The sequence below is a fragment of the Malus domestica genome, chromosome 10 (assembly GCF_042453785.1).
Source record: "Malus domestica chromosome 10, GDT2T_hap1".
Classification (NCBI taxonomy): Eukaryota; Viridiplantae; Streptophyta; class Magnoliopsida; order Rosales; family Rosaceae; genus Malus; species Malus domestica.
This window is the reverse complement of record NC_091670.1, coordinates 42,007,193-42,023,675: the sequence shown is the minus strand read 5'-3', so window position 1 is coordinate 42,023,675 and position 16,483 is coordinate 42,007,193. Positions and strand designations below refer to the sequence as shown.

Here is a 16,483-nt window from a genome sequence, read left to right as displayed (position 1 = left end):
TATTTGGATAGTTGGACTCCTCTATTTCATTAAAGGAATAATTCAACCATCAATCTTCACATAATGTGGTCTTTAAAAAAATAATCTAAAAACATGGTCTCCAAGCATTTTCTGGAGCACAAACACAAGTTTCATTAAGAATTGTTACCTACCAAACCTATATGTCATGTTAATTATAACAGGGGCGCCCCCACCCCACCCCCCCCCCCCCCCCGCGGGGCTAGGATTCGTGTAATTAGTAAATAATTAAAAATCCAAACAAATACATTTCTTTTCTTATTACAAACGATATTATACACTAAATTACAGTAAAGAAAGAGAAGTGTTTTGAACATGAAACACAATGATTTGAAGCGAAAATACCTAACCTACCTGGACAATCCAACTTGTAAATTTAGTTGACTTATTTGTGGACATTTTTTCAGACACTAATTAATTAGGCTAATTGGATTTAGTGGCCACTTCTCCAAGATTATATGAAATAATGGTACTAAAAATGACAGTTAATTAGGACAGCAGTACTACTACTGCAAAGCATCATGGGAACTTGGAATTGGATGTATAATGTGTAAATGCGAGGAGTGTCTTGAGGGGAAGTTGACTTCTTTGCACAAATTATGAATATCTTTCTTGTCGATGGGTTAGTGGACATTAATAAGTTATATATGGCTTAATTTGGTGCTTAACTAATTACTTTGTGCTTTGCATATCATTTCGAAACGTACAAAACGAAGGATAAAGGACCTCCTGAATTGTATTGTTGATTAGTATAACTCCATCATTTTGTATAGGTAAAACTTTAACTTTGTCACTCTTTTAAACTGTATTGCATTTGGGGGTGCAGGATTAGTAGTCAGAGACTCAGACGGTGTTTTCTTGGCTGCGTTCGTCAGAAAGTTGGCCAATGTTTTCTCCCCTTTGCAGGGTGAAGCTATAGCGGTTCATGCGGGGTTAGCTTGGACGGCGGAAAGCGGTTTCCAAAATTTTATCTTTGAGAATGATTCTCTTCAGATCACTTCGCCGTTGCTGGAGCCTTCTCTCAATTCGAGAATGGTTGGTACAATTGTAGAAGATGCTAAGGCCTTGCTTAGGAGAGATTTTTCAGTGTGACCGGTACACGGGATGGTACACCACGTGTTATTATACAAATTGTGGGATATGTGTGCAAAAAAAGTTAATAACTGAAAAATTAAAATTTTTCACCCCTCCTATTAAAACACATGATGTATCACTTATGTTTCCGTTACAACTAAAAATTTCTCCTTGCTTAGATCAATCACTGGAGTCACACCTTCCCACGTTCGCCGCCAAGCTAATGGAGTGGCCCATCGTCTCGACAGGATTCAGATTGATGAGAGTTGTGTTGGACTAGGGATCCTCCTCTAGTTATATCAGGCCTGATTCTGGAGGAGAGTCTTCCTCATTTCTAACTTTGCCGTTTGGCTTTTGTTAATTAGAATGTGCCGCTTCTTTCAAAAAAATAAAAAATAAAAAATTTACATGCCCGTTTAATTAATGTACGTTTTTTGGTGATCGCTCGAACACAGATGATTGAATGAAATTAACCCATGAGATCGCTTTAAGTCAAACCAAACTGAGAGTCGTCTCATATGACATTCTCAAGTTGTTCTATATAAGAAAATAAGCAAACTCTATGGTTTTATATTATATATGGGAACAAAAATCAAACGCCGATCGAAATTCCAAGTTGGTATTTATATGAAAAAAGATGGATGAGAAGAAAATAAAGAGACATGATTAAAACTATTTAAATCAGGTAAGCAAAACTGGAAGAGTTGCATTGACAGTTCCCTGATCTCCGCGGCCAAACAAGGTCATGCAAGTTTTTAGTTGATTAAAAACTCGCTTATAAACACAAACCCTGGCGGCAGATATACCTAGAAGCATGCTCTTCCTCAACTTCTTTAATCTCCTCCCAATCTTCACCTTCAGTTTACGTATCCGAATCCTCAAATTCGAAGGCCTTCGCCGCATTTCTGCTTGCAGCAACACTTTGTAGATCAGGAACTGCGCCCGTCGATGATTTACATCTTCAGGATCTTCCTTGTCCAACTTCGAGTAGCCGCCGTACGACTTTCTGATCATCACATCCATTTGCTTCAAAGGAAAAAAATATCTGCTCACTCACTCTGATTGAGAGATGAGAAAGAGGGAGTGAGAGAGAGCGAGAGCGAGAGAGAGAGAGAGAGAGAGAGGTGTTGTAATATCAGTTATGCTTATGTGAGCTCAGATGGGTTATAATTAAGTGACGTTTTAATTTATAGAGAGCATTGAAGAGTTGGTTTGCTGATGAAGCAATGCATGTGCACTACTAATGTTTGGTGCAAAAATAATGCAGAGAAAAATTGCAGTCACTGAGCTGGCCTTTCTTCATCATCTCATTTGTGTGAATTAATTAAAAAACCCGTTTTTTTGTTTTTTTTAAAGAAATGAGGTAAAACAAGAAACCTTGCGAACAACCAGGTCCGCACCAAACTAACCTTTTAATACCATATAAACATATTCGGAAGAGTAAGACCTATATTAGTAAAACCAGTTAAACTAAACTTTTTTGTTTAATTTATGATCATAAGATTTAAAAAGGGGAAAATGTTAAGTAATTACACTACATGCGAGTGTGCCACTATGATTTAATATTCAAGTGTAATGTCAATCCAAGATCAATGGGGAATCCAAGGATCTGGGCCTTTGGTTTTGGATCAGATGCCAATGGATGCGAGTTAATTAAAAATTAGAAAAAGGAGTACTGTCACTGTGAAATCATGTGGGTTCAATCAATTGGATGATCAAGAAAATCACAGCGATGATTATGGAAACTTGGGGGGACTCATTTCAAAAAAAAAAAAAAAATTTAAAAATTAAAGGACATGAAAATTGATGATTGATTTATTATTTAAACGTTGATAAACATGCTCCTTTATATTAACAACATATCATTTAGTTTGCAAATTTAGTCTTCCTAGCATTACGTAGCTTTTCAAAAATTAAGAATTAGTTCATGCATTTACTTAATTAATTAGGCATATAATTTATTGAAAATTGTGTAGTTTACACTTTGAATCAAGATCAAGGAGCTTTTCAGTAGGTACATGAATGTGGAGGATATATGAAGTATTAGGTTAAAGTTAATTTTTTTAGTTGGCAGAGGTCATGAACTCTTATACAATGGGGTCCCGTTGCGATTATTTAAAAAGCTCTCTCATAAATCATAACTTTAGTTTAGTTTTGTGCTTTTGAAATGTCGAAGAGGCATTTTCATCAAATATCTATAAGATCAATATTAAAGAGTGAAGTCAAAATTGAATATTAAGATGAAGACTAGTGAAAGAAAAAGAAAACATATTTATTCAAGTTATTGGAACCCATTAACCATGTATTGTTGTCGACTCGTGATAACTGTTCTTAATCAATTAATGTACAAGTCTCTAGTATGGTTAAAAGTAAAATCTAATTAATCAAAAGTTTACGATTATTATTTTATTGAGATGAAGATTAGGAAAACAGAAAACATATTGATTCAAGTCATTTGAACCCATTAACCCGACCTTGTCGTCATCACTACTTATCGATAATGTTCTTGTCCAATTAAGTTACAAGTCCCTTATTCAGTCTCGTAACGTTATCTAATTATAAGTACTATTATATTATCTTATTTTAGAATATAAAATTCAATCATCAGTATAATTATTCATGGCAGACCAGCTCTACAAACATGCAAGTACACCGCCAAAATTAAGAAATGAAAGGGTGATGCAGGCTGGCCGGCATGGGATCCTTAGGGAGGTGAGAGCTCTCAAGTCAAAGGAAGAAAGAGGGAAACATGCAGCTTACCGTGTTTAAAACAGACAAAAACCTCCACCGGCGTCAAGGATCTTTGAAAAATACAAAATAATTGCAATTATAATATGCAGAAAAAAATTTTGGAGAGTCAAAGTAGAGCGAGAAGGGCCAAGAGGGATAAACATGTTGGCTTCCAAGTTGGTTTCGCAGTGGCATTCCATTCAAGTCAACCCTCCACCGGCTTCAGCCTGACAAATGCAAGAGTGCTAGTTTTATGATTTTTAAAGTCGATGATTTGTAGTATTACGATTTAGTCGTATATTTATAGGCTAAGAAGTTTTGACTTGATTTATAAAATAATACGTTTGATATCTAATTATTATGATTAATTATTGTGCAATTTAGATCAAACCTCCACCCTCGATAAAGTAAAATAGCTATGCATAAAAAAGAGTATATCAAAGGGCATCATACTTTTAAGTTCGAATCTCCCTTCTTGTAAATTGAAATAGCTTAAAGTATCGTCTTATTAAAAAAATCGAAGCTACAAATATATATATATATATATGCCTATATGCGTCTTCTCAGACTCCAGAAGGATAAATTGCTGTGACAAAATTACCAACTGATCTATTTTTTTATATTTAAAATTGAAGCTATAAATATATTCATATGTGACCAGAAGTCAATGACGTTTTCATCGATTAATTGAGAGTATATTATCAGACCATGCTTGCATTTGGGAATTGACATCACACAGACATTTAACGTAATATTCATGTTCAAATTATTTGGTTCAGTTTCATATGTCACTCCTCCCAATTCATTTTCTCATTCTTTAAATGGATAACACCAAACAATAGGTCAAATATATCAATATCATCAGTTTCGTGTGACCTAAGCATTCAATTATTTCATATAAAAAATTTATTATTTTCTTAAAAAAAATTGGCTGCAATTGTAAAACAATATTTTTTTTTGTTTAAATAACATATTATAGTCATTGTTTAAATTTGTGTTGGAAAAGAATTAAGAAGAATTTGCAAGAATGATCATTTTTTAACATTTGGTTGTATAAATGATCAACTATCTTTATGTCACCGTTATGTGGATGTTGCATGATTAATATTTCATTGTTACTAAAAAATAATCAATTCTACAACCAAATGTAAAAAGTGATCATTCTTTGCTAATTGCCAAATAATTAATCAAATTGGGTACTTTCATATATTTTTTACAATGTAATATTCTAGGCTTCTCAATAACCAAGAAAGAGAATTCAAAATTAGGTGCAAAGAGACAGATACAATATCATAAGAACTTATCTAACCTACAATTCGTCGATACCTTCTTTTCCAATAGCCTATTCGATAACCATTTCGCTTTTAGTCTTTATTTTCATTTTTTTGAAAATTGAAAACTGAAATCTTGTCTGATAACTACTTTCAGTTTAAAAAAAAAACACAAAATGAAAACTAAAAACCAACAACCGAAAAGCATCCTTGAGTTTTCAAAATTTGACACTTTTTTGAAAACTGAAGATAGTTAGAAAACAATGTTTCATTTTTTTTTAATTAAAAAAAAGTGAAAACTAAAAACGAAACATTTATCAAACGATTTCTAAATTAATCATGTTTTAATAAGATTTTAAATGTCTAACTTTGTTTCAGGTAAAAGCACAACTCCTCACAAGGGCAAGGCCCTCCCATGCCTTGGTGGCCAGTTGCAGTCCCAGCTCCTCAAGGAAGGGAAGGCACAGACCATCTGGATCCGAGAGATGCCGTTGACAAGGTTTACTCAAACTCTCCTCTTTATTTTTCACGTCGGAAGTGTGTAACCTTGTGGGCGCAATTTTTGTTTCTTCTAGCTTTAGCTGGAATTTCACTTCAATTGGCGTGATAGCCAACTATATATACACAAGAAAATTATACCATTTTAGATAGTAATTACTATTTTTCACAATTGTAGAATTTAGTTATACATCTGTCAATTTTCAATAATCTGGAATTATTACGATGTTGGAGAAAATTAAAATATAATCTTGGACGATACAAATATACGTGAAATAACTCAAAAGAATTATCTGGAATAATCGAAGACATGGACATAGAAACTTCCAAAGTCACCATGACTATAAAAAAACATTAGGTCGGCCTAGCGTCAAAGTACTAATGACGAGGCTGAGTTGAACTCGAAGCGGACAAGGGATGAGGAGGGAATTAAAGGAAAATGATGTGAACAATACGGTAGTGGAGAATTCACAAAAAAAAAAGTGCATTCTAATTTAAAAATAGTTGTGTATTCAAATGAGGCGTATAGTTGAAAGAAAATATATCATTAAAGTATTTGGTAGAATTAGAGAAGGTGGATTAATGTTGTGGGTACAAATAACAAAACTTAGCATTCATTAGACAAACCTACTTACTAACAATTGGTTTAATATATTTTCTCATCTAATTTTTTTTTTCTCACGATTAATAAAAAAATGTTAGAACTCTTCTATCTCCATCCAAAAGTAAGTATAAAAAACTTTTTTTCTTCTTTCAAAAGTACTTAAAATTTAGAGTTAATTATATTTAGTACACTTTTAATTTTTGTGGCGATTCTCAAAATGAATTATGAAGTTGTAATTTTCTCACATTGCACTTTAATATTTTAAAGTTGTACTAATTTACACCTTCTGTCTTTATGAATTTCAAATTATTTATTAAATTGATGAGTTTTTTTTTTTGTCAATGTATTGCAAGTGTAGCTCCCTTTCATAAATTATTTCATAATTAATCAGACCAAAAACACAAATGGATAGAAAATCAATAATCTAAAATATGATATGAAATTAAAACTTTGTCCTCCATTTTGAAAATAACCAACTTAAAATTTAAAAATTTGACAAAAAAAAAAAAAAAAAAAAACTTGAAATTTAAAGCAAAATAAAAAACAGAAAAGGCCTCTAAACCTTAGATCCGCTAAATCCCATGGCTACCAAATCAGCGGCCGTCGACCTCTCCTCCTCCGACACCCCATCCAAACCCCCACCCACTCCACTTCCGATCCCCGTCAATCCGGAGACTCCGACCACCGCCACCCCACGCCAAACTGAACCGCGTCCCACCTCTGACGCCTACGTCATCCACGTCCCCAGCTATTCCAGCTGGTTCTCGCCGGACCACATCCACCACTGCGAGGTCCGATTCCTCCCCGAGTTCTTCGACTCTCGATCCCCTTCCAAAAGCCCTAGCCTCTACAAGTACTATCGCAACACCATCGTCAGCCAATCCAGGGCCGTCAACCCTTCTCGGAAGCTCACCTTCACGGAGGCCCGCAAGGCTCTCGTCGGCGACGTCGGCTCCGTTAGGAGGGTTTTTGATTTCCTGGAGGCGTGGGGTTTGATCAATTACACTCCTTCCGCACCCAACAAGCCCCTCAGGTGGGAGGACAAGGACAGCAGCAAGGCCGCCGCTGCGTCCTCTAATGGCGGCGCTGAATCCCCCGCTGGCGGTCCCAAGGACGGGTCTTCCGGGACCAACAAGGAGAGCCCAAAGAAGAGGACCTGCAATGGCTGCAAGTCTGTTTGCAGCATTGCCTGCTTTGTTTCCGAAAAGGTCTGTTCTTGTGATTCTTCTGCTACCATTGATTTATTTGGAATTGAATTTGATTAGCTTGATGTAATTGTCACTCTATTTGAAATTCATTCATAGGTTTCGTTTGATCGTGTTCGACTTGACTAATTTAAGGAACATTTGATAACTATGGTTTGCTGCAACTGACGTTCTTAATTTGTGGTTGGGAACAGAATGACATGACCCTATGTGCAAGGTGCTATGTTCGCAGCAACTATCAGATCGGCATAAGTTCTTCCGATTTCAGGCGGGTTGAAATCAATGAAGAGATGGGGAGTGGCTGGGCTGATAAAGATACTCTGCATCTTCTAGAAGCCCTTATGCATTATGGCGACGATTGGAGGAAGGTTGCGCAGCATGTCGGGAGAAGTGAGAAGGAATGTGTTGCTCATTTTCTCATGATTCCTTTTGGCGAGGAGTTTACTGGGGATCTGGATTACAAGCAGACTAGTGGAATGAAGGAAGATGCAGCTGATGCTGAATCTGGATTGGAGGGTGATGGTGATGGTGACGGTACAACACCGTCCTTAAGTAAAAGAATGCGTCTCACGCCTCTTGCGGATGCAAGCAACCCAATTATGGCTCAGGCCGCCTTTCTGTCAGCACTGGCGGGCGTACAGGTTGCAGAGGCTGCTGCTTCTGCTGCCGTAACAACCCTGTGTGCGGCGGATTATGAAACAAGTAAAATGAGTGTTCCATCTCTGGCTTCGAGCGCAAGACAGCATGAAGCCGATGCTGAATTAAATGGAGACAATAAAACTGACCTGGATGCACTGGGGGCAGCTTTTGTAGATTCAAATTCACAGCTTGAGAAGGAATGGCTGGATGTGGGAAGATCAATATCAGGGATTACAGAAGTACAGCTGAGAGAGATCCAGAAGAAGATTATTCGCTTCGAGGCGTTGGATTTGCAGATGGAGAAAGAATGGGAACAACTGGAGCAAATGAGAAGCATGCTCTTCGTCGATCAGATGACGCTTTTGTTCAACAAAAGTTCTGCTCCAAAAACTACAGAAGGGGCGGAGGAGAAGAATGTAAAAGCGAATTGATTTTCCATCATTCGCGTATGTTTATCGTTGCCTCAATGCAAGTTCGACACATTTGATAACCTTAAGCTCAATTTATAACAAGCATTTTTAATGTTATGCCTTACGTTACATTGTATATTTTGACAGCAGAGCGTACACATTTACAGCAAATATCTATGTACATATACTTTCCATATTCTAGCCATTTCACAACGTAGCTATCAAGTTAAAACGTCTTTGCAAACTACTCGGATTTTAAACCCGTTTGACAAAAAGATCGAACTTTCATCGACTCAGCTTATTTACCTAAACCAGTGCTGTTTTCTAACCGACTGAATTTTCAAGCTTCAAGCCAATCAACTGGTTCACCTCAGACCCAAACTCGTCAGGGAGCTCGTTGAATACATCCCGGCAAAACCCAGATATCATAGCGGCCATGGCTTTCTCATACTCGATTCCCCTTTGTTGAAAGTAGAATAGCTGGTCTTCACCAATTTTGGAAGTACTTGCTTCGTGTTCGATTCGAGCTGAGGGATTCTTTACCTGTTAAACACAGGTGAGGAACTCATTAACGAATAAACGAGCACTCCATTATAGTTACACATTATACGGGCGCTAAATGGACGAAAACCAATCAACATATTGGAAATGAATTGAAGTGGAAATCAATGCAAAACAGCCAAATCAAGGTTCACACCAGATACAGAAAGTCTTGAATGTACTGAAAATAAATCGATCGCCCACTGCAATAAAGACAGTAAATGATACTACGCAATTCATATTCGATGGAAGCATCATATGAAGTACCAAGGGCAGAGTAACACAAAGTCATATGCAATCCAATGAAGGATCAATCTAAAAAATCATCACACTAAATAACCATCAGGCTAAGGCAAGCATAACAACAACAACAACAACAACAATAACAACAAAGTCTTTTCCCACTAAGTGGGGTCGGCTATATGAATCCTAGAATGTCATTGCGCTCGGTTCTGTGTCATGAGGATTAAAAAACAACGTACGTAATCTCATGCCCAAAAAATAAAAGACAAGATCAAATGAAGTTACCTGGATGTATGGGTAGGTGTTGGCAGCCGCAGTATCTCCAATAAGCATTGAATCACACTGTGAGGAATTTTTAGCATTCTCTGCCTTGGATTGAACCTGCACAAGGCCCCGATAACAGTTCCTTGAATTCCCAGCTGAAATGCCCTTTGAAATAATTCTACTTCTTGTATTTTTGCCCTTGTGTATCATCTTTGTACCTGTGTCTGCCTGCTGATAATTATTAGTCAAAGCGACTGAATAGAACTCGCCCACAGAATCATCGCCCTCCAAAACAACACTCGGATATTTCCAAGTAATTGCAGACCCTGTCTCCACCTGTGTCCAAGATATTTTCGAGCGAGCCCCAGCACAAAGCCCTCGCTTGGTAACGAAATTATAAATCCCACCCTTCCCTTGCTCATCCCCGGCATACCAATTCTGCACTGTGGAGTACTTAATTTCCGCCCCCTCACCACAATACAACTCTACCACTGCAGCATGAAGCTGGTTTGTATCATATGACGGCGCAGTACACCCCTCCAAATACTCCACAAAACTCCTATCATCAGCCACTATCAAAGTCCTCTCAAACTGCCCCGTCTCCAACGCGTTTATCCGAAAGTAAGTTGAAATCTGCATCGGGCATTTAGTGTCCTTTGGTATGTAACAAAATGATCCATCACTAAACACCGCAGAGTTCAAAGCAGCATAATAATTATCCCCAGTAGGCACCACTCTACCCAAATGCTTCCTAACTAAATCCGGGTACTCCCTAATAGCCTCCGATATCGAACAAAAGATCACTCCTTTTTCCTCCAAAGCCTTCCTATGTGTGGTGGCTATCGACACACTATCAAGAACTGCGTCCACCGCAACATTGGCCAATCGATTCTGCTCATTCAACGGCACTCCCAACCTATCAAAGTACTTAAGAAGCTCCGGGTCTGCCTCATCGAGGTTCTTCAATGTGGGTTTCTTCTTGGGTGCAGAGTAATAACACATATCTTGGAAATTAATTGCAGGGTATCGATTATCAGACCATTGGGGCTCCTTCATGGTCAAAAACTTCTCAAAAGCATTCAATCTAAATTCAAGCATCCAATCAGGCTCGCCTTTCAGCGTCCAAATCAACCTAATCGTCTCCCTAGAAAGCCCTTTCGGAATCGAAAACGAATCTATATCGATATTAAACCCAAATTTCTTATCGTACTCGCGATTGCGAAGAAATTCCTCAATCGACAGCTTACCTGAGGTGCCCGAATCGGATTCAATCGGTTTTGGGTCGTACCCGACATCTGCTCGCACCCGAAAGACTGTTTTCGGAGCAGGGGTTTTCTGACCCGAAAGCTTCAAAGAATCGAGCTTTGGGTGAAACCCCTTTGGGAACTTGGGCGGTTCTGCGGCGGATTGGGCAGAGAATCTGGAGATTCCGTTGGCTAGCAGAGACGCCATGGTTGCTGTGGCTCAGGAACTTCAGAGAGTTGGAGAAGACGCGACGACAAGAAAGGCAGTACGATTATGGCAAATTCGTGACCATAGATTCTCATAGCCGTCTCGTGTGCAGCACACGTACCTCTCTTTCCCTTTGGGCCTCGTAGTTTTTCTTCGGCCCACAGTACTTGGATGGACCGGTCAAGGTTCTGGCCCACTTAACCCGTGCATGGTGGGAAAGTATTTCCCGCGTCCAAACACCCGGGAACAGAGTCCAAAACCTATTTCGGGCCCAAAAAACAAGAAAATAAAATAAAATAAACCAACAGAAAAATTGATTTTCCCACCATTGCCGCGGATTTGGATTTCCTTGATTTGATTCCGCCTCTCGTTTCCTCGCCGTCGCCGGCCGCCGTCTGCCGCATGTAAGTGCTTCTTCCTCGTTTGTCGACATTGCGGTGGTTACAATTCCGCCGGCGTTGCATTATTGTTTTTGATTTCAGAAAATGCATCACTGGAGAAATTACTATGATTTGATGGAGGTAGCGTTAGGGTTTTGATCTGAGGAACCAGAGAGAGATTTTTATATGTTTGTACGGGTTGATTCATGACTGAGCTGAAATTACATGATTTTCCTTTTTCTTCTTTTGCTCGAGTGAGATGAGTGATGGAGTGACAATAATGACTGTTTGTTTCCATCAGAAATTGTTTTCTATTTGTTTTATTTTCTCAAAGATTGAATCTTTTTTAATAAACTCTAATCAATGAGGGGGATTCGAACTTAGGTGTAAGGGTCTGGCCGCGGGCGCACTCTGCTCGGACCAACTCGCCTAACCCATATCTGCTAATGCTTTTTGGGTTCATATTTTGTCTACTTTTGGGTTTATTATTACTACATTAAGGTTTCTGTAACATGGGGCGCTCTGCACAGAACATTAGAATTTAGACATTTTATGAATGAGAATGTGTGATGCATAAACGGAGAAACAAGCATGTAGCGGTGAGAAGAAAACATTGAGAGAGAAGGGAATTTTGACATCTTATTAACTTTCTTTATTGCAGTGCACAAAATCAAACCATGATAATATCATTTACCATGTTTAGCTCAACTGTTGTTTTTGCAATAATGTATGAATCTAATTCCACTCATGGGAAAATATTTATCAATAGTTTCGTCATAAGAGAAAAGTGTTAGTTAGTAGGTGTTACATGTGGAAGGTTGGAAATCGGTTTATCATCTGTTATTATGTTGTCATTTAGCCTGGGAATTATGGGGTTGTATGTTAATATATGGTAGTTTAATTAGATTATGCCAGTATGTGATCACAACTCTCCTTTATAATGGCAGTATAGCTTGTGGGAAAATCTGATAAGGTTGTATTATGGGTGCATGTATTTCGGAGGAACACAAAAGCTTTTGCTGCTTTAGGATAGTCATTGCTGGAATTGGGGTCAATTGTTGAGATGGATTTTGAGCGGTCAAATTCTTTGGTATATTTAGTTCGTTCCTGTATTTTTTTTTCAATCTCTTGATTGCTGCTTTTGTACTTGGGTAGTGTTTATATTGAATCTAACTTACAAGATAAAATTATTGAACTATGAGCTCCTATAATAGTTTCTTAAACCTCTTTAATGCTTTAGCGTCTTTGGGGATACAATTAAGTAAACTCTTAAATCTTAGCATTATCATGTTGGTAGATTCTTGGGACCAAATAAAGAAATGAAGAACATGGTTATGATTGAAGTTGCTAAGTTGCTCTTTCTATCTCTCTCTTTTCCGTCTTTCTTTTGCTCTAAACATTTGTTCAGAACATTCTAAACTTTCAATACCTCCCTCAGAACTCAATAGCATCAATGATTTGTATAAAGCTAGCATGGTTCTATGCATTCTTGAAACCATATATTATCTTTTGGTTGTATACTTAAGTAGAGCTTCCAATGCTTTTGCATTGAGCCTGAAGTTTAGGGTGTCCAGGAAGGAAAGTAGATGCTACTATGACTGTTGAAATTTGGGGCGAGGGGAGGTTTGGACTGTGCGTTTAGGAGGACATTCCTGCTCCTGAGGTTTCGATGGATTGGGCTATGATAAGTTTGGAGTAACCGAAATTTGGATTACTTTACGTTTTTCCCTAGCTCTTGGCCCAAATTTATTATTGTTACAGTCCTGACATAACGTAAAACTGTTACGGTCCTGACATAACATTTTTCTCTCTATCCAACGCTTCCCCCTTTCTCCTCTCTATCTATCCATTAAAGATTCCTTTCTTAGCACAAGCGTGAAAGAATCGAGGTCTACTGCTCAATCCTTCATTCCGATCATAGACTTGGTGAGAATTTCAAAACCTTGGCTCTGATTATCCATTGAGCTTTTTTCTTTATTTTACTTTGTACAGAAGCAATGGCAATCTGATGATTCAGAGAGTTCTATCTGAGTTTCATTTTCCTTTCAAATTAGACTTTCTTAGCATCATTCTTTCATTGTGAATTTGATTAGACTAATTGTTGTTTTGTGTGGTTATTGCATAAACTTTAAACTTGATATGCTTGTAATTTGATTGAGGAGTAAGAGTCTAGGTGAAGATCTGAACATCCAGAAGGATCTTTATGTGATCTTTTGCAAATTAGACCTTTTTAGCATTTTCTTGATTGTGAATTCAGATTTAATAATGAATTGAATTTAAGCGATATTTGTTTGTTATTGATATTAAATTTAGGGAATTGTTATTAGCACTTCAAAAATCTCATTCTACACTCCTCACAAGTATATTTTTCTTTCTAATTATAGAAAGTTTGGATTGCCAAATGAGATTTTTGGAGTGCTAATAACAATTCTCTAAATTTAAATGTCTATTTCTAAGTTGATTGAGCTAAAACAACTGTATGAACTTTAAACTTTTGATTATTTGTAAATTGATTGAGGTATAATAGTATAGGTTAAGATCGAGAGATCTATCTGTGGTCTTTTGCAATCACACTTTTGTAGCATTTTCTGAGTGTGATTGCTGGTATACATTAATTGAATTTGACCGTATTTGTTTGTTTTTGCTATTAAATTTAAACCTCTATTTCGAAGTTGATTGACCTAAAACAATTGCATGAACTTTAAGCTTTTGAGGTATTTGTAAATTGATTGAGGTATAACAGTTTAGGTGTTGATCTTAAGATCGAGAGATCGGTCTGTGGTCTTTTGCAATTAGACTTTTGTAGCATTTTCTGAGTGTGATTTCAGAATTCAGTTATAAATTTATTAAATTTAAGAGATATTTGTTTGTTACTGTTTTTCAAGTTAAACTTCTATTTCTAAGTTGTTGAGCTAAAACAATATCATGCTGATATAAGAACAGCTTTGTCTCTCTGGTTCAGGACTTTATGGTTATCATTGTTACTCATTTCACTTTCTTTTCCTTCCCTTTGTAGTCATATCATATTATAATTGGTAAAACAATATTTGATAATCATGCTCATCTTATATGGTTTTCAGTTAGCGTGTGCTAGGAAAGATTGTGAAATTACTTTTTCCATTGCAGGGGAAAACTTTAAAACGTGAAATCTGTCATCATGAATCAACAGATTCAGGGAACAGGCTCTCTATCTTCGTCAGACCCCCCTATGAAGCGAAAACGTGGACGTCCACGTAAGGATGAAAACTTGGCTCCTGCAGAGAACCCAACTGTGATCCCAGGACCTGACAGTTCGAAGAAAACCAAACAGAATGCAAGTACAAGTGATGATGTTGAGAATGAAATGGTAGGCCAGGTAGTCACTGGCGTGATTGAGGGGTCATTTGATGCTGGATATCTTCTGAATGTTAGGGTCGGAGACACCGACACTCAGCTGAGGGGTGTTGTGTTTCTGCAGGAGAAAATCACTCCCATTACTCCAGCAAATGACATTGCTCCTCATATTATGATGTGCAAAAGAAGAGAAATTCCCATACCGCCTCTCAACCCACAATCTCAGCGTTATGAGTCCGCCCACCCATCAGAACAAAGTAATAGGCAACCTGTTGAGGTGAAACCCCAAATACCTACTGTTCCTAACCAAATTCAATCCTCTGTCCCTCAGTCTGGAATCCTGGAGTCACTTGAAAACAAACCTTTCTCTTTTGTGACTCCGCCGGTTGTGAACTTGCCGAAGAATGATGCAGTCCCGCCCTTGGGAGGAAAAGTCATGCCACAGCAATTTCCGGAACCTGGAACTGATAACCAATCTGCCCCTACTATGCCCAAGCCAGAGCATAATAACGTTGTTGAACAGGAGAAAGTGCTGGAGGAAGTTGAAGCTGCCACAATAATGGAAGGGCCAAATGGTGTAGAGGCCAATGAGGCATCAAAAACAGAAACAGCAGCTGGACCAATTGCTGCCCTACCAGGTGTTGAACCCGTATGTAAGGCTCCTGAAATTCAAATTCAGGCTGCGGGTTCTGAAAAGAGTGCATCGGCTCCTTATGAAGTAAAGAGATTCAGACTTGAACTCAACCAAATGCCTGTATTCGGTGAACCTAGAGTGACCACTGTCATGCCAGTTGTTGAACTCAACCACACGCCTGTATTTGCTGAATCCGCAAGAATTGCTGCCATGCCAGTCATCGAAACCAAAGGTAAGGATAATCAAATTCAACCTCAGGCTGTGGATTCTGAAAAGAGCGCATTGGTTCATGATGGTGCAAAAAGCCCGAATCTCGAGCTCAACCAAACTCCTGTATTTGCTGAACCTGCCTCTGTTGCTCTCATACCAGGCATTGAAACCGTATGCAAGAATTCTCAAATTCAACCTCCAGATGTCAGTCCTGAAACGAGTTCATTGGTTCATGATGCGGTAAAGTGCGTGGACATAGAACTCAACCAAACTCCTTTTGCTGCTCCGGTTACTATACCATCCGAATCAAAGATTGCTGCAGAAGGATCTATTCCTCTGGGAACTGCCGAACCTCAAATCCCTACTTCTGATGGCATTAGCAACATGGAGTATGACGTCGAAGATGTCATTCCAGCTGCACAATCGTAGATCCATGCGGCAACATCGATCATTTCGGTTTGTCGGTATGAGAACGAGACAGTTAATAGTGTCTGAGGTGGTTTTTTTTTTAGTATTCAACATTTGAGGATGTTTTTAGTATCAGTTTATGCATTTCTGCTCTGGTTTTAATTTGTACCTTTCGGATAATGTTGCAACTATTCACAAGTTTCTGCATGTTTTCGTTACTCTTTCCCAAATATTGTTTTTAATCGGTTTTTGAGTATTCCAATGGTAACCTAATGGCAGCATAACATCAGCTAGCTGTGCTAGCTGGCGTCATGTAGATGCCAGGTAGTCGTTGACATTCAAATAGTTTGAGCTAGAAGGTTAGCAAAATGTCAAACTTAACATTCTAGCGCTAAAGGACTGGCAAAATGTCAAGCTTAACATTCTGGCGTTGGAAGGTTGGGTTATAGGGTTGGCTGCTGTTGGCTAGCCCTTTGGCCGGTTCTCCCATTTTTGGCCGGATGGGGACCACGAGCCCTTTGGCCAGATCGGTTGGAGAAGGCACTGCCAAGATGACTTGTGATAGTCTTT

The 16,483-nt window shown here is 38.3% G+C and overlaps 4 protein-coding genes across 7 annotated transcripts; 2 read left to right on the top strand and 2 right to left on the bottom strand.

Moving 5' to 3' along the window:
- Positions 1 to 1,773: 1,773 nt before the first annotated feature.
- LOC114823519 (uncharacterized) lies at positions 1,774 to 2,115 on the bottom strand. The gene has a single exon (XM_029099000.1). The coding sequence runs from the start codon at positions 2,113 to 2,115 to the stop codon at positions 1,774 to 1,776; it is 342 nt and encodes a 113-aa protein (XP_028954833.1).
- A 4,512-nt stretch (positions 2,116 to 6,627) lies between these two features.
- On the top strand, positions 6,628 to 8,566 carry LOC103446713 (SWI/SNF complex subunit SWI3B-like). Its single transcript, XM_070805621.1, has 2 exons — positions 6,628 to 7,403; positions 7,595 to 8,566. The coding sequence occupies exons 1-2, from the start codon at positions 6,777 to 6,779 to the stop codon at positions 8,468 to 8,470; spliced, it is 1,503 nt and encodes a 500-aa protein (XP_070661722.1). The 5' UTR covers positions 6,628 to 6,776; the 3' UTR covers positions 8,471 to 8,566.
- Positions 8,522 to 11,239, bottom strand: LOC103412534 (iron-sulfur cluster assembly SufBD family protein ABCI8, chloroplastic-like). Its single transcript, XM_008351079.4, has 2 exons — positions 9,518 to 11,239; positions 8,522 to 8,992 (listed from the first exon to the last, which is right to left on the bottom strand). The coding sequence occupies exons 1-2, from the start codon at positions 10,946 to 10,948 to the stop codon at positions 8,774 to 8,776; spliced, it is 1,650 nt and encodes a 549-aa protein (XP_008349301.2). The 5' UTR covers positions 10,949 to 11,239; the 3' UTR covers positions 8,522 to 8,773.
- On the top strand, positions 11,204 to 16,143 carry LOC103412535 (uncharacterized). Of its 4 annotated transcripts, XM_070805623.1 has the most exons (4): positions 11,238 to 11,352; positions 13,184 to 13,254; positions 14,455 to 15,527; positions 15,666 to 16,143. In XM_070805623.1, exons 3-4 carry the CDS (start codon positions 14,486 to 14,488, stop codon positions 15,932 to 15,934), a joined length of 1,311 nt encoding a protein of 436 aa, XP_070661724.1. In that variant the 5' UTR covers positions 11,238 to 11,352; positions 13,184 to 13,254; positions 14,455 to 14,485; the 3' UTR covers positions 15,935 to 16,143. The 4 variants fall into 4 exon arrangements, with proteins under 4 accessions (XP_070661723.1, XP_028943433.2, XP_008349302.3 ...); XM_070805622.1 differs by lacking the exon at positions 13,184 to 13,254 and having other exon boundaries at positions 11,204 to 11,352; XM_029087600.2 differs by having other exon boundaries at positions 11,204 to 11,352; positions 14,455 to 16,143.
- Positions 16,144 to 16,483: the final 340 nt, after the last annotated feature.